This window comes from Aedes aegypti, chromosome 2 (assembly GCF_002204515.2).
Source record: "Aedes aegypti strain LVP_AGWG chromosome 2, AaegL5.0 Primary Assembly, whole genome shotgun sequence".
Taxonomy (NCBI): Eukaryota; Metazoa; Arthropoda; class Insecta; order Diptera; family Culicidae; genus Aedes; species Aedes aegypti.
In genome coordinates this window covers 228,044,968-228,069,576 of record NC_035108.1, presented here as the reverse complement: position 1 = coordinate 228,069,576, position 24,609 = coordinate 228,044,968, and the positions used below count along the sequence as shown (strand labels likewise).

Sequence of the window (24,609 nt, the reverse complement as noted above, 5' to 3'; positions counted from 1 at the left end):
GTCAGCTTAGATGTAGGTTTTTTCATATTAAATAAATAAACTAATGGACGATGGTCTGTACGGACCTTAAATCTTCGTCCATATAAATAAGGTCTAAAGTAAGCGATTGCCCAATGAATGGCGGTTAATTCTTTTTCTATAATTGGTTTATTTCTTTCGCCTTTTGTAAAACTTTTACTGGCGTATGCTATGGGTAAGTCTCCTTCTTCGTAGCGTTGCGAGAGGATTGCTCCGCACGCCACGTCTGAAGCATTCGCTGCGCTTAAATTTAGTGCATATATTGTCCCAGATTGGCTTGGGATGCCAATCCCCTAAAAAAGAGTTGTTGTTTGTTACAGGTTGAGATTGCGGGATTTGTGCAGAATTTGTAAATTGTTGTTGCATTTGTGGTTGATTTTGATCTGTTTCTATGTTTGTGGCATATATCCGACGGAAGGAGTTATGTCCGCCTCTGCCGTGATAATTGCGATTGGATTGTACGTTTTGTGGGTGATGTGAGGATCCATTACCTCTTTGATAATTTCTGCCAAAATTTTCCCTTTCTTGAGGTTGTTGACGTCTAAAATCGTTATTACGAAATTCACGTCTGTTATTGTTGTAATTATTGTTGTAGTTAGAATTGTAATTATCATTATAATTGTAATTGCCGTTAGAATTGTAATTACCTCGGCTCCGATTAGTGACACTCCGGTTCCTATTGAACTGCCGATTGGTATGAAAGTTTAATATTTGGGAGTTGTTTAGTGTTGCTGTTTGCATTTTCAGCAACTTTCTGTATTGCCTGTTTCACGTCTGTGAAATTTCCGGCTTTTAAAATAATTCTGGTCTCGTGGTTGGTTACTCCGGTTGCGAGTGCATCTACGCCTGCTTTTGTAGCCATTTTCTTTGCTACGTTGTCGGGAACTCCGCTTGCTATGTAAGTCGCACGGAGTTGACTGCAGAGGGAATCGACATCATTACAAAGACTGTCGATATCCCCTTTTTGTTTTATTGTTTTTAGTTTTGCCAAAACACTTTCAGGTGTTACTATTTCTTCGCACCTTGACTTTACGTTGTCAATTAAAGCATCGATGGTTGTAAGATTGTCAGGCAGACCTAGTCTTGCCTTGCCAGTTAGTCTGGTACGTAAAAATTTTATTGCTGTTTGTAAATTTGTTCCGTCGACCGATTCTTTTAATAGATTGGCCGAGTCTATGAATGTATCTAGTCCATTGGGCGAACCATCATACGGCTGTACAATGGCGGTAGCCAATTTGATATCGAGAGGCATGGTGGTGGTAGTAACCGTTACGTTAACTTCTTGATTTTTGAGGCTCAATCGATTGCAAATAATTGCTGCTTTGGCTATTGCCTTAAATGTTGGTAGTATTTTGGATCTGTCTAGAATTGTGTGACATTCCTCAAATATTAACTTTAGTTTCTCGTAGTTTGTTACTTCAAGGTCCCAAACTTTTGGTGTTAGTCTATATTCGTATGACTTTAAAATGGTTTTGTACTCGTTACGAAAATCTTTTAATTTTTCGGATTTTTGTAAGATTCCTTGGAGAGTTCTAGCCCTGTTAATACTTTTCTTTAGGTTTTGGTGTTCCCTCTTTGTTTCTTCTTCAATATCTCTTAACCTATTCATTCAAGAGGCTTTTAATTTACTGAGTTTCTCGTTAGGCTAGTTTGCAATTATTATTATTGTCGTTTTTTTTTTGTTATAATACTAATAGTTATTCAATCCGTTTAATAAAACATACCGTTTTCTGCCAGTCTCATCCGGGTTGCTCATTGCTCATTCCTCTGCTAGCTGGTTAAAACATGCCTGTTTCTGTTTGTCTCGTCTGGTTTGCTTATTGCTCATTTTGCTGCTCGTTTGTGACATCTACGATAATCGATCGATGCGCTGTCGCGATGATGATCTGCATTAATTTCCTGTTCGCACTTTGCTTCTTTCTTCTTTGTCTGTCATAGTATACTAGCGCAATTGCTAAACAAGCTAGTGCTATCACTATTATTACCGTTAGCACAAGATCACTGTTAATGTTCGATTCAATTTCGTGCACTGTGGTCGTTTCGATCGAGGTGCTGCTCCACGATGTTGTTGGTATCGTCGTTGTCGTCGTTGTCGTCGTTGCAGAAATTGGCCAGCAGCCACTCATTCCACACACTATTTCGAACATTTGCGTATTTTACGGGTTTGGTCACTTTAAACTTTAGCCTGCCACTTCGTTTCCATATTGTTCATGCGGATTTCTTGTTGCATAGTGTTTTGTAACGATTTCTTCTGATATTGTTGTATAGACGTAGGATCAGGTATCCAACAAGCACGACACTGATGGTAATGGCAACACCGACCATAATTCGGATTTCTGTTGTCGGTATTTCGACGGTGTTCGAAATGAAATTATCCGACGTGAACCATCCCATTGTGTTTGACTTTCTTTGCACACAAATCACTGGAGTTGGGAGTTTATTGTTGCGACGATAATTGTTCAAAGTCGTGATGTTCACTTCACTTCACTATTCCTCGAGCTGTGTTGAGAAGAGGCTCAAGTCACAGGTCGCCATTTGGTACACAATTGATTTTTTTGATTGTCGAGGATTGTGATACTCGTATTTAAATACGTTGGACAGCGTGTCCACACTCCAAGGGTTCAGGTCACTAGACTGTGTCTTCGTTTATTTACCTAAGGTCTTAAATACTAGATTACATTTGTTCAGGTAACTGTTTATTGTGTATTGTTTGTGTTTATAAATAACGGTGCTCAAGAGCGGGTAGCTCTTGGCATTGGATGGATGGTTTGGGTTTTTTCTTGAGGCTGTCATAAACAAGCGGTTTATGGCGGTCGGGGTTTTTGGTAGTTTGCAAAAAAATGGTTTGTTGCTGATGGCTTGGAAATTACTGACCTAAACGAGGTAATTAGTGTTTGCTAAAACTAATCAGTATTTATTGATGCTAAACAGTATTTATTACTCTACTTGGTATACTACAGTCCGGTGTTATGGAATGTCATGTACGACGAGGTGTTGAGATTAAAATTCCCGGCGGGTGTGGTCATCGTTGGCTTTGCCGACGATATTACGCTGGAGGTCTACGGTGAATCGATCGAAGAAGTGGAATTGACTGCAGCCCACTCGATCGCAATTGTGGAGGAGTGGATGAGCTCCAGGAAACTGGAATTGGCTCACCACAAAACTGAGGCGGTTGTTGTCAACAACCGAAAGTCGGTGCAGCAAGCGGTGATCAGTGTAGGCGACTGCACGATCACTTCGAAGCGCTCCGTCAAACACTTGGGAGTGATGATCGACGATAAGCTTACCTTCGGTAGCCACGTCGATTATGCCTGCAAGAGAGCCTCCACAGCTATTGTGGCACTGTCCCGGATGATGTCCAATAGCTCTGCGGTGTACGCCAGCAAGCGAAAAGCTTCTGGCCAGTGTCGCCTCGTCCATACTGAGGTATGGTGGCCCGGCTTGGGGCACGGCTTTAAGTACCAAGAGCTACCGTAGCAAGCTAGAGAGTACTTATAGGCTAATGTGCCTGAGGGTTGCGAGCGCGTACCGTACCGTGTCACACGATGCACTCTGCGTCATCACCGGTATGGTGCCTATTGGTATTCTTATCATGGAAGACATAGAGTGCTTCGAAATGCGCGGCACAAGAGGCATACGCAGGACTGCCAGACTGGCCTCCATGGTCAAATGGCAGCGTGCGTGGGACAGTTCCACCAAGGGAGTGGTGGACTCACAGGTTGATTCCGAGGTTGGATATCTGGGTCAATAGGCGCCATGGGGAACTAACATTCCACCTGACACAGGTCTTTTCGGGCCATGGTTGCTTTAGACAGTATCTACACCGTTTCGGTCATGCGGGTTCTCCCGAATGTCCAGTTTGTGCAGGTTTTGAAGGAAACGGCGGAACACGTTTTGTTCGTGTGCCCGCGTTTCCGCACAATGCGTGACCGCATGTTAGCCACATGCGGTCGGGACACGACTCCGGACAATTTGGTCCAGAGGATGTGTGAAGACGAGTTTGGCTGGAATGCCGTTTCATCGGCTATCACCCACATCGTCTCGGAACTGCAAAGGAGGTGGCGAGTGGACTCGAGGAGTGGCTAGTGCAGACGCTAAACAACAGGTGGTCCAAGGGTTCGCAAGTCGGCTACGTAGGTCATACCGGTGCCCTACGGTCGAAATCGACCCTTACAAGCGATTAAGTGGCCGCGGGGAGAACATCCTGGTAGCGTTGCTGTCGTGGCGCCGGCCTACTGGGTTGGTACGAGCCTCTGGTTGTTCGGGGCAGGTGGAGGCCCCTTCGTCAGCATCCCAGCTGGTGCTAGCTGATAGGGCCTGAGCCTTCAGTAGGTCAAATTGCGAAGCCCGCAGTATCAGTTCTTGATACCTGCGGTGCAGCTGGGCGCGGGCGTAGTGGTCGACCCTGCCCGTCTTCAGCGGACAACGGGAGGTGAGGACCACCTGGGAAGCTGGCAAAGCGCCAAGCATGCTACCTTGGTGGACCCCCCTAAGCGTGTCATCGATGTGCGTTGCTGCATGGCTACGCAGCTAACCTGGAGGATGCGATGTGCAATAGCCCCTCTCCGAAGCAATGCCTTCTTGGTGGTCCCGGAGAGACGAAGGGTTTGGCGGCAATGGAAATGGTTAGTGGGTCGGGGGTGTAGTCCTGTTTACTGCTTGCATGTAGTAAATTGTCCCCAACCCCACACGGCGTCTGTTGAGCAGATTTATCCCCCCATTGCTTAGAAGAAAAAAAAAAAAAAAAAATATATATATAATATATATATATATATATATCATATATATATATATATATATATATATATATATATATATATATATATATTTAAAAAAAAAAAAATAAATGCGTTCCTTACATCCAGAGTCACTACTGCGCAGTAGCGAATCCCCCTCCTCTTACGCTGGAGTGCTATCTCAGCGGTTTTCTTAACCGTCAGAATAGCGTCTACGGTGGACTTCCCTTTCCGGAAGCCGAACTGGTTGCTTGAGAGACCATTTACACTCTCAGTGTACCTCAACAGTCTGTTAAGGATGATCTTCTCGAGCACCTTGCCCGCCGTGTTAATCAAGCATATTGGTCTATACGCCGACGGGTCACCAGGTGGTTTCCCCGCCTTTGGCAATAGTACCAGGCTCTGCCTCTTCCACGCATCTGGAAATACTCCCTCGTCCAGGCATATCTGCATAGCAGATCTGAACATACCGGGAGCCTCCAAGATTGCGACTTTGAGGACCAGGTTTGGAACTCCGTCCGGACCTGGTGCCTTCCCCATGCTTAGGGATTTTGCAATCCCTACAAGTTCCTCATTGGTTACTCTATCCTCATCGCCAGCCCCAATCCCCGGCTGTCCTACAAAAGGAGGCCATGGGCTAGGGTTGTGGCGCGGAAAGAGCCCCTCGATGATCCCCTCCAGCATCTGTGGAGATTGCTCCGTAGGAGCAATTGCACCTCTTGTCTTCGCCATAACGATCCTGTAGGCATCACCCCACGGGTTCGCGGTTGGCACTCTGACAGAGTCCCTCAAAGCAAAATATATATATATATATATATATATATATATATATATATATATATATATATATATATATATATATATATATATATATATATATATATATATATATATATATATATATATATATATATATATATATATATATATATAAATGAAGTGGTGTTTGTATGTCACGAAATAACTTGAGAACAGGACATCCAATTTACACAATTCTTTCACTGTTGTCTTCTTGAAGGGCTCCGACGTGTTCGTGTGACGAAAAAGTTTAGGAAAGTTATCGGAAAATTTGGTAAAACGGGGGAGTACTAATATGTAATTTTGTATAGGAGATACCATGACATGATGACTTGATGGCAAGACGAAGTTTGCCGGGACCACTAGTTCAAAATAAAATTTTGAAAATGATTCTGAAGCTTCCTCGCTGGTATATTACCAATTAGTTACATAGAATATTGTTAGATCATAGTAAGCGACGATTTAAATTGGATTAATAAACCTCATTAGTTACTTGCCCTCTAACTTGACTATACGTCTCTATCAGGTTATGAGCCCGGCCATGTTTCCATAGCAACGGAAGTTGTTATCGGCCGAAAGTATTTTTTTCTCTCGAAGCCACTGAAGAACAGAAGCGATGCCACGGATCCGGCGTTCCGTGGAGAATATGGATCCTCCAGGAAACCAGGCTGCAGGACATGAAGATGGGAATCAGCATGTGCAGATGGTGAGTGTACCGAAAATCGCGAGCAGCAGCATTTCGCTTCCGGCAGTGCCTAAACTAAAAGGACGGGAGAACTATGTCACGTGGACCTTTGCGATGCGCATGGTGATGATCCGCGAGGGCACCTGGCGCGCGGTGGATCACCCCGGAGGATTATCAAGTGGATCCGGATTTGTCAGACAGGGCGCTGGCAACCATATGCCTCAGCATTGAGCCGTATAATTATAGCCTCGTCCAGCGGTCCAAGACAGCAAATGAAGCCTGGAACAGCTTGAAAACAGCGTTTCAAGATTGTGGACGGTCCAGGAAAATAAGTTTGCTGCGGAAATTGACCAGGCTGGAGTTGGAGGATTGCTCGTCAGTCGAGGAGTACGTTGATGAGATCATGTCGACAAGCCACAAGCTGGAAGAAATCGGTTTCGTGTTGGACGATGAATGGCTGTCTTTGATCCTGCTCATGGGACTACCGAAGCAGTACGAGCCAATGATCATGGGGCTCGACGCCTCAGGGATCAAGCTCACAGCGGACATGGTAAAATCAAAAATTCTGCAGGACGTTTCCATGGATACCGATTGTAAGTCAAGTGGTGCTGTCGGTGCGCTGGCCACTCGTCCGAAGAAGGTCCAGAAGAAGAAGGATAAGTCCAGCGTGAAATGCTTCAGGTGCGACAAGCTCGGGCACTACGCGTCCGAATGTCAAGCGAAGCCGAAGTCGAAGCCCGAAAAAGGATTCCACGGAAAGCAAACGGCGTTGTTGGCGTGCAAGAAACCGAAGCTCGAAGGGGAAGACTGGATTCTGGACTCTGGAGCAGGTCGGCACATGTGTTCGACTGAGCGGGCGCTTATTGACAAGAGAGAAGTCACGGAGAGCATCTTTGTAGCGAATGCCACCGAAGTTCCCGTTCCGGCCGTCGGCAGGGTCAAACTTGATGCTGATGTTGAAGGTACGTGTAGCACTTTAGATATTGCTGATGTTCTGTATGTTCCAGACCTGGCGGTCAACTTGCTTTCGGTAAGCCGTATATGCAACAAAGGGTTCCGTGTAAGCTTTTCGAAGGACTCTTGCGAGGTTAGCAGCGAATCCACCGGTGAAACCATCGCAAACCGGTACAGAGGAGGACGGTTTGTACAAGCTGAAGCAATACGACCGACCAAAGGCGTGCGTTGCAAAACCTGGAGAGAACCTTGAGCTGTGGCACAGACGATACGGACATCTCAACTTGGACAGCGTGAAGCGTCTGCCGTCAATGGTGACTGGTATCGACGTCCGTGGGAAGGATATCCCCGCATGTGGCCGGTGTGCTGAAGGTAAGCACCACAAACTTCCATTCAAGGCAACGGGCAACCGGTCGAGTGAGCTGCTGGATCTGGTTCATTCGGACCTATGCGGACCGATGGAGAAGCCATCGATAGGAGGAAGCAAATATTTCGTCACGTTCATTGACGATGCCAGCCGTATGACGCACGTGTATTTTCTCAAGTCCAAAGGAGAAGTTTTTGACGCATTTGTGGAGTTCAAGACGTACGTCGAGAAGCAGACTGGTAGGTCCATCAAACGCTTCCGGACCGACAACGGAACCGAATATGTCGGTAATAAGTTTGAACAGTTCCTGAAGGCAAGCGGCATCCGTCATGAGACATCTGTGGCCTACAATCCGCAGCAGAACGGGCTAGCAGAGCGGATGAATCGGACGATTGAAGAACGTGCCAGATGCATGTTGTTCGATTCTGGTCTAGACAAGCGATTTTGGGCTGAAGCGGCGTCCACGGCTGTGCATTTGATCAACCGATCGCCGACAAAAGGCAAGCAAGTCACACCGATTGAAGAATTCACCGGACGGAAGCCAGATGTTTCAAACCTGCGGGTGTTCGGATCGAGTGCGATGGCCTATGTTCCGAAAGTGAATCGGAAGAAATGGGATCCGAAATCAAGGCCGTGTATTCTAGTTGGCTACGCCGACTGTTCCAAAGGCTACAGAGTGTACGACCCGGCGACCAAACAAGTGTTCGTCAACCGCGACGTGGTTATCCTGAGTGAAGATGTGAAGCGTGAAGATGACGAGATGATTGATGATCTGGATCCGACAACAGTGCCATCCCCGGTGGCCATCTTCGAAGAGAATGAAAGAGGTTCCCGTTCCAGTTGTAGTGCAGCAACCCACTGCGCTCCCTCCGCAATTAACTCGGAACGTTTCACAACCTACCACGAGGCGTAGCGCGAGGGAGCGCAAGGTACCAGGCAAGTATTCTGAATTCAAGGTGACGTACAGTATCCTTCCTCAGAAACTTGCACTTTCAGAGAATCGTCCAGACCTAGCGTGGTCGTCCATCACTGCGCTCCCGTCACACGAAAAGGAAGAAGATGTTGGGCCGCAACACGATTCTGGGCACAGTGACTGGGAGCGCCCAGTCGGAGGCAAGTGGAATAATAATTCGATCTGCAGTGGTATGCTTTCGTCGTCATATATCCCACAGATTTCTGGAGAGCCGGACACCTTCCAACAGGCGTTGGACCGACCAGACCGTAGCTGCTGGATCGAAGCTATGCAGTCCGAGCATCGATCGTTATGCGACAACGACACGTGGTCCCTCGTCGATCTACCGGCAGGTCGGAAAGCACTCAAGAGCAAGTGGGTGTACAAACTGAAGACCAGTGCGGATGGCTCCATCCAGCGGCATAAGGCTCGACTCGTGATAAAGGGATACTCACAAGTCAAAGGCGTGGACTACGATGCGACCTACTCTCCCGTCGTACGGTATGCGACCGTGCGGTACCTCTTGGCGATGGCAGCCAAGTACGATCTCCTGGTGTACCAAATGGATGCGGTGACTGCATTCCTGCAGGGCGAGCTGCAGGAAGAGGAGATTTATATGGAGCAGCCGGAGGGATTCCGGGACGCACGAGCTCCGAAGAAGGTATGCCGTCTCAAGAAGGCCTTGTATGGCTTGAAGCAGGCCAGTCGCGTCTGGAATCAGAAGCTCGATCAAAAGCTCAAGGCGATTGGATTCCAGAGATCGCAGTATGACTCGTGCGTTTATTACCGATTCGAAGATGGGAAGGCGATCATCATAACGGTTTATGTTGACGATTTCCTGCTGTTTTCCAACAATCAAGCGCTGGTGGACGAGGTGAAGCAGCAGCTGTGCTCCGAATTCCAAATGAAGGACCTGGGGCAGGTCAAGCAGATCTTGGGACTGCAGGTTACGCGATCCAATGGCATGGTGGCTATTGATCAGGAGCATTATATCGAGGAGCTTCTCAAACGGTTCCGGATGGAGGAGTCAAACCAGGTTTTGAGGAAACGGCGGAACACGTTTTGTTCGTGTGCCCGCGTTTCCGCACAATGCGTGACCGCATGTTAGCCACATGCGGTCGGGACACGACTCCGGACAATTTGGTCCAGAGGATGTGTGAAGACGAGTTTGGCTGGAATGCCGTTTCATCGGCTATCACCCACATCGTCTCGGAACTGCAAAGGAGGTGGCGAGTGGACTCGAGGAGTGGCTAGTGCAGACGCTAAACAACAGGTGGTCCAAGGGTTCGCAGTCGGCTACGTAGGTCATACCGGTGCCCTACGGTCGAAATCGACCCTTACAGCGATTAAGTGGCCGCGGGGAGAACATCCTGGTAGCGTTGCTGTCGTGGCGCCGGCCTACTGGGTTGGTACGAGCCTCTGGTTGTTCGGGGCAGGTGGAGGCCCCTTCGTCAGCAATCCCAGCTGGTGCTAGCTGATAGGGCCTGAGCCTTCAGTAGGTCAAATTGCGAAGCCCGCAGTATCAGTTCTTGATACCTGCGGTGCAGCTGGGCGCGGGCGTAGTGGTCGACCCTGCCCGTCTTCAGCGGACAACGGGAGGTGAGGACCATCTGGGAAGCAGGCAAAGCGCCAGCATGCTACCTTGGTGGACCCCCCTAAGCGTGTCATCGATGTTCGTTGCTGCATGGCTACGCAGCTAACCTGGAGGATGCGATGTGCAATAGCCCCTCTCCGAAGCAATGCCTTCTTGGTGGTCCCGGAGAGACGAAGGGTTTGGCGGCAATGGAAATGGTTTAGTGGGTCGGGGGTGTAGTCCTGTTTACTGCTTGCATGTAGTAAATTGTCCCCAACCCCACACGGCGTCTGTTGAGCAGATTATCCCCCCATTGCTTAGAAGAAAAAAAAAAAAAAAAAAAAATATATATATATATATATATTATATATATATATATATATATATATATATATATATATATATATATATATATATATATATATATATATATATATATATATATATATATATATATATATATATATATATATATATATATATATATATATATATATATATATATATATATATATATATATATATATATATATAGATTCTCTGTAGAGCTTTCTTCCTGGTATTACAACAGCTAGTCCATATTGGTACAGCATACAACATGGCTGGCCTGAAAATTTGTTTGAATATCAAAAGCTTGTTCTTAAGACAAGATATTTTACATATTTGTTACATTTGGCTTGAATGCCCTCAATGTAATTTTTGAACGTTAAATTCTTATCTAGCATGAGATCCTAGATACTTAACTTCATCTGACCAATTTATTGGAATCCCTCTCATCGTGACAACATGTCTACTTAAAGGTTTCAAATATAGAGCTTTTAGTTTATGTGGGAATAAACCCGTAACACGGGTAGATCACCTTTTCGTGGTGCGTTACGGGGTAAGATCAACCAATTTGAACCTTAGTCTCATCTTGTTTGTCGGGCTAGGGTAATATGTTCTGGTAATTCAATGATTCGCGGTACAAAGTCCTTGTTACTGGCAACAGTTTCTGAAAATTAATCTATTTATTTTACCTAGCAGATGGTTAAAGACTCGGAGTTGGTCAGTCCCGAGACTACACTTGAAGCCAGGATAACAATCATGAGTATTAACTCAACAAGGACTGTAAGTACTGGTAATTCAAGGACTCATGTGAATTCTGATTACTAAACAAATTTTCTAGCTTGATTCGGTTTTGCTGAGCTCCGTTGCATGATCAAATATCAGTAGTATCGATTTGGTTTCTCAGAAATTTAATCGATTATGTTTGCTGAGGGGCGCGCCTTCGCGATTTGTATTAATATCTGAGGAATCAAAACAAGAACTGTACAGAAATCGATGCTTCATTACCTATCAATGGAAATTGAGTAATGCGACATGCACTATACACTAAGGATACGGGTAATGCCACAATAGATCTAAATACTGGTCGCAGTGGCGCATCCGAACAAAAAAAAAGTATGAAGAAAAAATATCCAAACTTTTTTGCAATCGACTACAGATGACTCGCAGGGTTCGTCCTTTGGCGCCCCATTAAACATTTGACAGTTCAACAGCCTACTAAATTGGTTGAACAATCGTTCGATTGTTGCACCGACGCTTATGGAAGATTAACACAGGGATCAACCGATTTAATAGGGTGGGCCGACGCAATCCTACTAAATAGGTGGATAAATCGGTATTTTAAGTAAAATCCAAGCCAGTTTACCTACTAAACATCAGATTTCCTCGGTCACCCGATTTAATCTAGCGATTAGTCAGTTGACCGCTGTGTTATACTTCCATAAGCGTCGGTGCAACAATCGACCGATTTTTCAACCAATTTAGTCGGCTGTTGAACTGTCAAATGTTTAATGGGACGGAGAGGCCTGCGTCATCCGCAAACAAAGATTTTTGACATCCCTGGTAACTAAGGTAAGTCAGATGCAGTAGCGTAGCTAGGGGGGTGCGGTCCACACCGGGCCCCGGGTTCTTGAAGGCCCCGAAATCGAAGTGAAAATTTATCATACCATTAGAAATTGAGTTTTTTACACATTGAAATGTATCGAGGAAAGGCAAATTAGGTTTGGAGAGGCCCTTAATTGGTAATGATTAGGGGCCCTTATATCATCTAGTATATTGATAAAGATAGCGTTTATTTCAACACTATAGAACAGTACTTTTGAAAAGACATTGTGGGTTTGGGTTCCAAAAATACATTGTTCTGTTAATCATCGAATATCAGGGGCCCTCTATAACTTGAGCCTGAGGAAGCCATGGACGGGTTTGGAAACATTTAATCATGAGTCAAATCAAAAGCCGAGTCAAGCCGAAATGAATATTTTAACACAATATATATTTTATACATTCTTGAAAAGTATCAAAGCATATTTCGATAACGCAAACAAAGGTGAACAGAGGTCTCTAAAGGCTCTTTTTTACGCAAAACATTTAATCTATCTGTAGTCTCTTTTTCCTTTTTTCACATTGCAATGAATCTTTATGTAAATGCTTGAGGCTCCACTGATTACTACGCGACTAATTTATAGGTTCATAGATTTTCATCTTCAGGTATTCTTCTAGAGAGTCATTCAGAGCTTTCTTCAGGAATACATAAAAAGACTTCTGCAGGAATCCCTCCAAGTATTCTTATTCTCCTCCTTAGATTCTCCTAGCACTTCGCCAAGGAATTTGTCTTGAAATTTTCTCAATGATTTTAATAGGAATTCCTTCAAAATTTGCTCTAGCAACAACGGAATAACTACGAAAATACTTTCAAAAAATCTTGTAATGATTTCTCCAGGTATTACACTGAGCTATCTTTACATCTTTACATCGCTTACAGACGAAAATACTTTCAAAAAATTTTGTGACGATTTCTCCACGTATTACACTGAGATTTCTTTAAAATATTCTTACAGATTTTTTTCAGGAAACTAACGAAGGTTTAGGATTCATGTAATTCGGGCAAAACTTATTTACATACAAAAATGTCTAGAAAATCTCTCATGTCAATTTTTCAGAAATACTTCTAGCCGTTTTCAGAACCAATCTTTCAGTAATTACCCCACTGATTATCCCAGGAAATGCTCCATAAATTTTTCCTAAGATTATTCCACAAAATCTTGAAGATTTTTTTTTCATTTCACTATAAATTCAACTAAGGATTCCTTATATATGTCTCCATTAATAAGGATTCCATTGAAAGATTTTTGGAATATTTTATTTGATTTGTTTTTGAAGTAAATTCTACTTGGTTTCTTCAATTAAAAAAAAAGTATTTAGTAATCAAAACCACAAAAACCTAAAGCAATTATTCCTGTACATCTTCAAAGAGTTACAATCAAAGTTTTCCAGGGGTTTTCTCTAGCAAATTTTGATTAGGGAATTTTTCAATTATTTCATTATTAGTTTCTCTGAAGGCTCATCAAAGACATTCTCAAGAGTGCAGAAGAGATCTGGAGTTTTTTAAAAGACTTCTCTCTTAGGATTATCATACATTTCATCAGTGATATCTTTACAATATCGTTTGGAAATATGCATAGTTTTTAAGGAATCCCCTCCCATAATATCTGAAAAAGATCCTTGGCATATTTTTGGACAAATTCCTTGAGAAATCTTGTAACAATTCTCTGAGGATTCGTTTGGGTAATTTTCTGAGGAAAGCATTGGAAAATAAATTCTGTGGTTATCATTGGGAAAAGTTCTGATTGAGCTTTTCAAGGTAACACGAATGGTAAATTTGAAGGAAATTCTTAAAAAGTCTATGAAGGAATCGTTTAATGTACTCCTGAAGAAATCTTCGAATAAATAGTTGTCGCAAACTTTTAGCAAATACCTAAATTACATTCTAATGAAATTTCTGAAGAAAATCATTAAAACCCACATAAACTTTGAGAGCTGCCTGGTTGGATTACTTGGAGAACCCTAATTGAAATGTGGTTCCTGTTCAGTTTTATTTTGGTTTCATGTTCCAGGCACGAGGTAAGTTCCTTTTTTAGATACTTAGCCACTATCAGCCCTGAAGTGATTGCATTAGTATATTACACTTCATTAATTGACATTTTGATTACTTAATAAAGATGAAAACGACTCCAACATTAGATGAACACAAGGTCCATTATTTTCAATCCCAAATATTAATGTTGAAAGAAGGTATATCTTTGTTTCGATTAATTGACTAGTAAATTGGCACATACCCCTATTCGGATCATTAAAATAATCAAAACGGCCGCTATGGAAAGTATAGATAGCGCCACCGTAGCCTTGTGTGTTTGACAGAACAGCAATGCTGTCACAATGTTAAATCCCATATACAGTGGCGCCTTTGTTTTGATGCGGTGAGCACTTGCAAAAACTACATTCAATGATCCATTAATCTGAAGTGTACGATTCCTTTTGCATAGTACCTATGATCATCGTACCGGCCATAAGAATCGCTAATATATTTTCAATCGTAAGAATTTTGGCCTATTTCCGCTCACTTGTGTTAACATTGATTTTTCGTGTCAAAAACCAATATTTTTCGCACGGATATATTCTAACAATATTAACAACTTTCAAATGAAGTCGTCTGACATTACTTTCATTTGATAAAATAATTCTTTATATTAAGAACACAAGACCTCGTGGGCGTTTATTGGATCACTAGGAGTTTTTGTGTGTTCCAATAACCACTCATGCAAAAAAATATTTTTTTTTTTAAAGAAATGTCGTATTTAGTATACAGCCTTCTTTATTGCAGAAGTAGCTATGGTTTGACCATAAAAATATCAGGATAAATAACAAAATTCGAAATAATGGATTTTTAGTAAGTTCGTCACGAAATCTGTTTACCGTGAGCGGAAATAGGAACACTTAGAATCAGTAACAAATACAATTAAATCATTTTTTATAAAAGTTTTTCAAATTCTTTTTATTTTGCCGCTGATTACATATACTTGGAGCTACATTGTGCCATAAAAATAGTATTGATCGACACAATAGTTATTTTATACTAAACATTTGAACACATAACTTCCCTTAAATGAGCGGAATCTGGTGCGCTGATGGTATAAGCTCTGTAGCTTTCAAAAAACCATACTGCCGAAGTGAATCAAAAGTGCCAAGACTAGGCTCCGGCACACTATATAATGCAACCTCTACCAGAAGCAAGTCATTGTTAGTTATATTTATCAATTTAGAGTTAAGGCTTAGTAGCCCGTCATTCGTTTTGGCAACAACGATGACTTTTCAGCTTGCATTTCAAAGTGATAAAACTCAGTCTTGATAGTTTATATTGACTTGAAAAAGTATCACTGTATGCGCTAACATTCATGAAGTATGCTGATACTTTTTCAGCTGTGTCAGTGCTAAACCAACTAATAATCGAAATCGTGAGATGAATTAGCAACAATCATCAACGACGCGTACAAACTTCAATGACGGCCTACTTCGCCTTAAAAGTACCATCAGTGCACCAGATTCCGCTCATTTAAGGGAAGTTTTGTGTTCAAATGTTAATTATAAAATAACTATTGTGTCGATCAATACTATTTTTATGTCACAAGGTAACTCCAAGTATAGGTAATCATCGGCAAAATAAAAAGAATTTGAAAAATTTTCATAAAAAATTATTTAATTGCATTTGTTACTGCATCTAAGTGTTCCTATTTCCGCTCACGGCAAACAGATTTCGTGACGAACTTACTAAAAAATGCATTATTTCGAATTTAGTTATTTATCCTGATATTTTTTATGGTCAAACCATAGCTACTACTGCAATAAAGAAAACTGTATACTAAAATCGAAATTTCTTTAAAATTTTGTTTAATTTTTTGCATGAGCGGTTATTGGAACACACAAAGTACCTAGTGATCCAATAACCGCTCATGAGGTCTTGTGTTTTCAATATAAAGAATAATTTTATCAAATAAAAATAATGTCAGACGACTTCATTTGAAAGTTGTTAATATTGCTAGAATATGTCCGTGCGAAAAACGTTGGTTTTTGACACAAAAAAAAAAAATGTTTACACTAGTGAGCGGAAATAGGGGCATGAGCGGATACTGGTGCACTGATGGTAACTCCCTTAAATTTTAAAACTTATTTATTTCGTGCTGTCTTGGGCTGAGATAGTTGCGTCCAATGCCAAGGGGTTCTTCAAATGAGTTCGTTAGTGTGGACTATCCCCTAGATCATAGGTTCCCAAACTTTTCGAGTGCACGACCCACCTAGCCCTCTGGCGTGTTCTTCGCGACCCACCAGGTGAAAAATGTTGATACATTAGTTTTCCACCTAAACTTTCGAAGTCTATCGTTACTTTATTGGAAACGATATGTACCTAGAACGTTTAAATTACAGAGTTTTCGATGTTGCCAACATTTCAATGTCACTAATTCTGGTTCAAATAATATTGTTCACATCGAAATATTATATTCAACCTTAATACATTTTTTATGGAAATATAAACTTTACATAGAATTTCAGGAATCAAGAAAAAAAAGTTTTTCTAAACTAAAGTTATCAATTTTGTGATATTTTCGATGGTTAATTTTTGCTCGACTAGAAATTTTAGCAGTAAGAGTGCAGTTTATTATTAAAAATCACTGACTCCCAGTATTTGTGATAAAATTTGCTGAACAAATATTGTAAAATTTCATTTTTGGCTAAATTTCATGTTTCATGAATTTATGTTTCAGAATTTTGACACAGAAATATAGTATGTAAATCTATGCATTTAACCAAACTCCTTGCACATTAGCGTTGATGTAAAATAGTTCACCATATTTACGCAAAACTTTTATTATATGAAAAATTAAGTTTGTTTTGAACAAAATATTTGACAGCTTCAATTTTTTAATATTGTTCCAAGAAAATTTGAAATGCCATGTCAAGCTGTGATCATCAGTAGGTACCTAACCATTTTTACTTCAATTCGGGGAGACATTTGAAAATGTAGAAAAAAAATCTAAGGCAATTAATACAAATTGAGTTTTTTTTCGCGACCCACCAGAGTGCAGCTCACGACCCCCCTGGGGGTCGCGACCCACAGTTTGGGAAACTATGCCTAGATAAAAAAATGGACGACTTCTGTTCAGGTATACGTACTTTTTTATTCTTGTTCTCAGCGAAAGCAACTTCTACACGTATTTGATTTGTTTGAATCACGAGTCACTTGTTTTTTCTCATAATAAATTATATATTTATATTTTTTTAGGTGCGACGAAAACCTCAGTTATCTCCATCAACACTTCAAGATTCAAGAAACCATTGCACTAGTGAGCCAAGGTTGAACGATAGCGAAACACCTCCACCACAAAAGCGACGCGGCTCACAAAGACGATCTACACAAAACACTGGTAAATATGTTTTATACCCTTTTGTTGGAATGATAATATAACGTGAATGGTCTTTCGGTCACAGTTAGGTTTAGTCAGACGGGGTTGGTGGTCTAATGGCTACCACTTCTGCTTTACGTGCAGAAGGTCTTGGATTCAATCCCAGACCCCTCTTTTTTGTACTATGTAGTTGTATTTTCACTTGCTTCTATTTTCCACTCTTAATATGTTCATTTATAGCAATTGCTAGAATTAGAGACGAACAAGAAACCGTTTATACGCTTTCATCTTTCATTTTTTCATCATTATAGCACGCCTTTCCTTACACCTGATAACGTAAGGACGCCATTCACCGCTCATTTAACAGCATTTCAACACATTAAATTATGTCAAAAATCGGTTTTTCGATATTTTTCGCAATTTTTTGCGCTAGACGTAAGATAAAACCACAGACAAAGTCTGTGATAAAACATTTGTTTTTGTAGGAAAAAAGTTGAAATGTGAACAACGTATAATGGTACCGAATAACATGAATGCCAATGATATATGTGTAGGGCGCCATTCACCGCTCATCATAAGTATGAGGCTCTATACAAACAACTAGTTGAAATTAATTCACTTTTATTAGCTGGTTGTTATCTTTGTACTATAGCACAACAACATATTAAAGTGAAGTAGCTAAGAAGCATTTTTCGATATGCCATAATAATGACTTTTATTGCGAAAATTTTTTTCAGATTTTTCAGAATAATTCAATGAGCGGTGAATGGCGTCCTTACGGTACATAGGCAGTCTGCAAACAAAAGCAAATCTCTCTGTCATACCTTGGAGGTAAGGTACCCAATCCTTACACTCCCGCATGAACTGGCGTAGATGCAGTCGGACTTCACGGACTATAGTAGGACAGTATACTGCCCATAAACACATAATTGTCCCATGTGATTAGGAAATCCAGCAGACATGGGACTGATATGCTTTTATGGGCAGTATAAGTGCAACGTCAATTCCTCTCCCTTCCCCTCATTGGTTTTACGATCTTGACTTTTTTATATTCAATGTTTTGTCACGTTTGTTTTGTTATATAATGTATTTTTGTTTTTCTTTTTAATATCATTGAGACTACACATAGTCTGTTGATGTAAACCTAAATAATTAAATAAATAAATAAATTGGTCAGCATTCTGACGTGGCAAGCGCCATTGTTACCTAAAAATAGAAGATAACCAGCACATACACACTGAGGATGCCTGTTATTTCCATGCAGTCATGTTGTTCGTTCCTTGTGTAATTGCAGTTGTTCTGGCAACCACGGGCGGCCAATCAAGCTCAAGTCCAATCTTTTGGTCACAATTAGGTTATGATGGGACACTAACTTGATGACTTATAGACCATTTCCATTAGATCTAAACTTCAAATTTTTTGCACAGTAAATTAATGATCATGTAGGCAATTCCCGCCTAAGGAAACTTACTGTTATAAGGTTTTAACGTTTTGAAGTTTACATGTACACGACGAAACACGTGTCAAATGTACAAATTAAAATTGAAACTGCGAAAAAAAAAACACGTGCTCCGGTGGGGATCGAACCCATCGCTAGATGGGCGCTTCAACCTACAAGCTGCGGAGCCCCTTGAGAGACCCCGACGCTCGAAGGCGAACTGAACTCGATTACCCCAAAGCACATGGGATCATCATTTCGCAGTCTAAACTTCGTTCGGATATATGAGATGTACATTTGACACATATTGCTGTTTGCATTTGAGATGCAAATCTTGACTAAACGTCCGCCAAATGCGGTAACACAAAACAATCAAAGGACACCTAGCAACGATTATATAAATCACCGCCACCCTAGCAAGAAAAATCTATCTTTGACATCGCATTTCTTGTGAAATAATCTTACCGCGTTTGGTGTTCCCGCATTTGATATTTGCATTTCAAACGCACACAGCAATACATCGTCGTGCACATGTATACATCGAAGCGAGCGAGTTATTTTTAGACATCGGCTTCGTGACCAAATCGCTTGCTACCAATCACTTATTATTATTATTATTATACTTTATTATAGACACTTTACCACATATCTGAGTGGCATTCGTGTCTACACCAATCACTTATGAACCAATGCACGAGTTCACTAATTTGACGTTTGAGCGGTGCCGAATACACTCGTTGCCATGGTCACGTAAATAACACGGCACCGCTCAAACGTCAAATAGTGAACCCGTGCATAGGTCCATTGGTCAGGCAATTTAGTGCGTGGTCGTCGTCCGACGAGATCGGTTCTCGGCCGATCGATTACGGTAGAGCCGTGGTCACCAAAGTGCGGGCCGCACGTGATGTCTACATCTCTTAAATCTGATATGTTTTACATATGTTTTCTTCGGGAAGCTGTTCTACTCCCAAAGTTATTAAGAAAATCAAACTAGATTATTACAAAAACTATTCACTATCAGAAATAGAAATGATTGAAAAAACAGGGCTGAGGATCACTGCGGTAGAGAGACATAGTTAATTAATGATCATGTAGGCAATTTCCGCCTAAAGAAACTTGCTGTTATAAGGTTTTAACGTTATGAAGTTTACATGTACACGACGAAACACGTGTCAAATGTACAAGTTGAAATTGAAACTGCGAAAACGACTTTAGTCTTTAGTCTTTAGACTTTAGTGGGCTTCTTAGCCATGCGATTAGTGTCACCAGGCATTTAGGCGCATCGTGCTAGGGAGTGTGGGTTCGATTCCCGCCTCAGGCCGGAAAACTTTTCGTAAGGAATGTTTTCCGACTGCGCTACTGGGCGTTGACTGGAAGCATTAACGTGTCAGCGTCTTTAAAAAACAAAGGTCCGATCTGTAAGTCTTTGGAGCTACCATGAGACAGAGAGGGTAAAATTATTGATAAACAATAAATTTACTAAAGAAAAACAACTATTTTTTTAAACTGATTTTGAAAAAAGCTTGTTTAAGAATGGACAAAACCCTTGCTCCCCAAAATATGGATGCGAGGCATCTGTCGCAAGTTTACTTGAATGTCTTTTTTACAAACAAATGAGCCCGCATATTCCATTTTATTTGAAGCTGAAAACTAGGGACATATGTTAGTGGAATCCGATTTTTCTCGTAAACCATACATTATATTCAATGTTGGATGTAATGCATGGTTTTTAAAGAAAGATACATTGCACTCCTCTTATTTCAGACATCATGCAATAATGAAAGAAAAAAAACGAAAGCGCAACTTTTCAACTACCTACTTACCTATTTTTTTTGCTAAAAATTTGCTTCTTCTGTTGAAGCATGATGATGACTGTCGATCGACCCGAGGTCCGACCGCAATTTAAGCTATCAGTACACACTTTACAAAGTGTGCAAATATTTGACTATTTCTCGATTATTTTTTTCAAATCGACGTAAGTAACTTCCATACGGTTTTGAGAAAATTATTGTCTGTCTCAAGATAAATCCAATTATAGCGATTATCTGCCCATGTCTCCAAATATGAGCGCAGCGGTCACAGATCATACGCAGAGCCGTAGCGTGGCCTCATGGCGCCCTTGGCGAACTGCGATTTTAGCGCCCTTTGTTCAAAGTTCTTTATTTTCCGTAGGTTTACGTAAAGTTCCAGCAAATTTTGAGAGATTTTTTTTTTCAAAATTTGAGCGCGTTTCCTGAAAATATTGTTCATCGAAATTCTCAAAAAAATAATAAGATATAGCTCAAGTAATACTCAAACATTAGCTTACTTTGGTAAGGCTTGTGCAAGAAGGCATATTCAATTTGTCACATCTCTTTTAAAGGAAAAATGTCTAAATAACCAGAGGTTTTTGAAGATTATTAAAAAAATTCAAATGAAATTTAAACATTGGCCAGACATGAAAGAAACTACTGGATTCATTGTCCACTTGGCGTCACGTCAATTAGGTGCTTTTATTATAGTTTCAATGAAATGCATACTCCTGAAAAGATATTTGTAGATATTGTTTATTCATTTATTTCTCCATAAGTTTTTAAATACATTTGTCCAATATTTCAATGGAAATGTTCAATCAATTGCTAAATAATGCTATTTATTAGTAATATTCAAAAAAGTGCTTGATCAAGTCCTATAATAATCAAGAGTTTGTCGAATATTTTTGCCATCATACATACATCATACAAGAATAATTTTAAAGAATTTTCGTCAAAGTAGCGCAATGAATTTGCATGTAGAAGTTTAATATTTTTTTATCTTTATTAACAATATTCTTAGCCCTGGGCTAGTTCATCTCGGGACCAACGGCTTTTTGTCATAAGTGACTATCTCGGGGCTGGTACTCGATCCCAGGTCCTCGGCGTGGGAGGCATGTGTTCTAACCACTACACCAGGTCCGTTCCCATCGAAAGTTTAAAGTTTACGCAATAAATTTGTACAAAAAGTTTGATACTTTATTCTCAGAAATTACTCAAAAAAAAACTACAGAAGATTGTTAAGAAAATATTACCAAGATTTAACTAAAAATAGCAAAAGAAACCTAATGAAATTAATGTCTCAAAAAGTTCTGTACGCATTCAATCATTTATCAGTCAGTTCGGAGAAAAAAAAAGTATATTTGGTAGCAAAAACAAATCTGGTGTTACAAACCTACCCTATACCATTTTTTTACGGGTCTAGGGCATTTGGCATAAAGCCATGTATCATAAGGTAATTTGGCATAACGCCATTCGGCATAAAGGACATTTGGTTTGCTCAGGATTAAATCAAAATTGTCTTTAAGATTCTATGCAAATCAGGCTTGAGGTTTAAAATCCTGCCTAAAACCCTAACTTTATGATATTGGTTTTTATTGGGAGTTATTAGGAGTCCGTACCTCAAGAATTTTCTATTGGCGAATTATCCAGATGATTCCATTTTTTTGTTAAAGTCGTTTAAATCTACCATATTTATGAATAGAGCCAAAAATTTATAAAAGAGGAATGATGGAACTGTGTTTTTGACGCAACATTAGCCCTCTATCGCTATTTGTTGATGTCTATGATTGTTTTTCTAGATACTGTGACTCCAGAAACGCCATTACTAAATATGTATCTCAAAAGAATCTAAGGTTTGTCACGTTTTTTGGCGCCCCCTGAAGCCTGGCGCCCTTGGCGGGTGCCAACCTGGCCAACCGCACGCTACGGCACTGATCATACGTTTCAACTTCGAAGCACAGTACATGAACTATGTGGTAGCCGCGTGTTCTTTGGTCAAGCGTGTATACAAGACTGACTGCTGTGCTACCGAGCGTGTGCTGGTTGCGTACCACGACTGTGCGTTGGATCCAGAGTATAATACATATGCACTGAACGAGTAAGGCGCTCATCACCACATCCCCCTTTCTTTAATCTAAATGTTCTCATTTCAATACTTGGCTGAATGATGCTTTTGAACTACAAATCAGTATTAACTTTAGGACATAAGAAAACTACCTTCGCTTAGTACAATTTATTGTGCACCTTCATAGACATACATTCTTTAAGCGGATGCGAGTTAGTATTTATTTTATTTAATATTTGAATTTAATAATATTTAATTCACGATACTATTTGTTTGTTAACTTTAATGCTCTCTAGTAGTACATAAAGAACGTGCACTAGCCACCTCTCCCATTTCTTCCGTCAAACATACTTCTTCCATAAGCTTGGTCTTTTCAACCAACTAGTGTGAAAGTTTCTTTATAGATTTTGTCTAACGACAGCGGGTCCTTGTTGCTGAATGGCGGCGCATGTTCAGAGTAGCATGCATTATGCCTAGAGAATTAAAAATGTCCTCTCGAAGAAATGAGCATACTACTAGGAGGCGATCGCCACCAGATGAACGATTTTTGCCTTCCATGAACAATTTGCTTCCTGCTGTTCATAACGCTGCTCACCATTACATATTCTTTTAATCAACAAACGTGAATTTGTCATTTTTTCATGTTTTCTTTGTAAATTAATTCGAAGAATGGCATTTCAGAGGCTTGTTGCTTCTAGTTAACACACGCGTTTAAATATAAAGCCTTTTTTACTCATTTTGATGATAGTTATAGTTCTAACAGAACGAAATCATATATCTTAGCTTATTTAGTTTCAATCTTCTACTATGTGTCTGTTGATGCATAAAGAAAAACAATGTACGAAATAATCTGCTTGCATTCGGGCTTGTAATACATATTGAATTTACTTATATGTTTGATACTCATGAATGTTCTTATTATTGCGTTGTTTTGCCATATTTTAAAACTTATTTATAGCGATTTGTGATCTTAACCTTTTAGTAATTTATATATTTATTATTCTGAACATAAATCGATACTTTATTATCTATCAATGGATCGAGAAGGATACGGGTAATCCCACAATAGGTCAACAGAATAGTCGCACTGTCTTATCCGAACAGAAAAGAATGTTTTACTGGCAGTAGAACATAGCGTGCAATCATTTTTTTTTTTCTGACTCACTTGAGTGATAGAATATAACGGGTGTCAATGATTTTTTTTACGCTAGTCGTCGAGAATCGAAAAAGACCTCAATGCATTCAGACCTACATAGATGTATTATTAAATATATGTTATCATATTCGAGATATAGCTTTTACCAATAATAGTGTAATAAATCTTTACCTTTACTGATCATTCCTCAAAGTTTCTTACAACATCAATTTGCAATCTGAATCTCACTAGTGTTGTTAAACAGCTACTCTTTCATTATTCATAAGACTTGATAACTGTTTCAGTACATGTCCACAGCACGTTTGATGAGTTGTGACTTACTTGATCATCATATGTTCGTACACATAAAATTTACTGTAAATTATTACAATAAGGTTAATAGTCATTCATTGAATCACTTCCTGAGTATTCTTTTCATTGTTGTGGTTCTTCCTTTATGTTCAAGTACATTTCATCACATCGCTATATATGTATCCCCAAAGAACTTAATTGCAATGTTTTATCATTCTCACTAAATGTAACCAATTATGGTTTTTCAAATTCACTTTTCTTACGAGAACTATAATATAAACATTTTTTTTTGTGTTTGTTCAGCATCATCGATGAAATCAACCTGAAACAAACATACCATGGACAGATACACGTCGTATTTTTCATAATAAGTTAGGTTTTATCTTCTACAAACTACCAAAACAAGATGAACGCTTTCAGATGCACATTTACCATTACAGTTCAATGATCAAGCAGTGAATTCGAAAGTGATTTATCACATGAATTTTATTGCAATTCAATAT

At 40.3% G+C, this 24,609-nt stretch overlaps 1 protein-coding gene across 5 annotated transcripts in view; it reads left to right on the top strand.

Annotated features, from left to right (window-relative positions):
• The window catches only part of LOC5564188 (GTP-binding protein RAD), a 147,955-nt gene that overhangs the window by 42,019 nt on the left and 81,327 nt on the right, over positions 1-24,609 (top strand). For all 5 annotated transcript variants that reach the window (XM_021844276.1, XM_021844277.1, XM_021844279.1 and 2 more), the window contains one exon: positions 17,243-17,384. In XM_021844276.1, the coding sequence (XP_021699968.1) occupies positions 17,243-17,384 (142 nt within the window). The remainder of the gene's footprint in view (positions 1-17,242; positions 17,385-24,609) is intronic.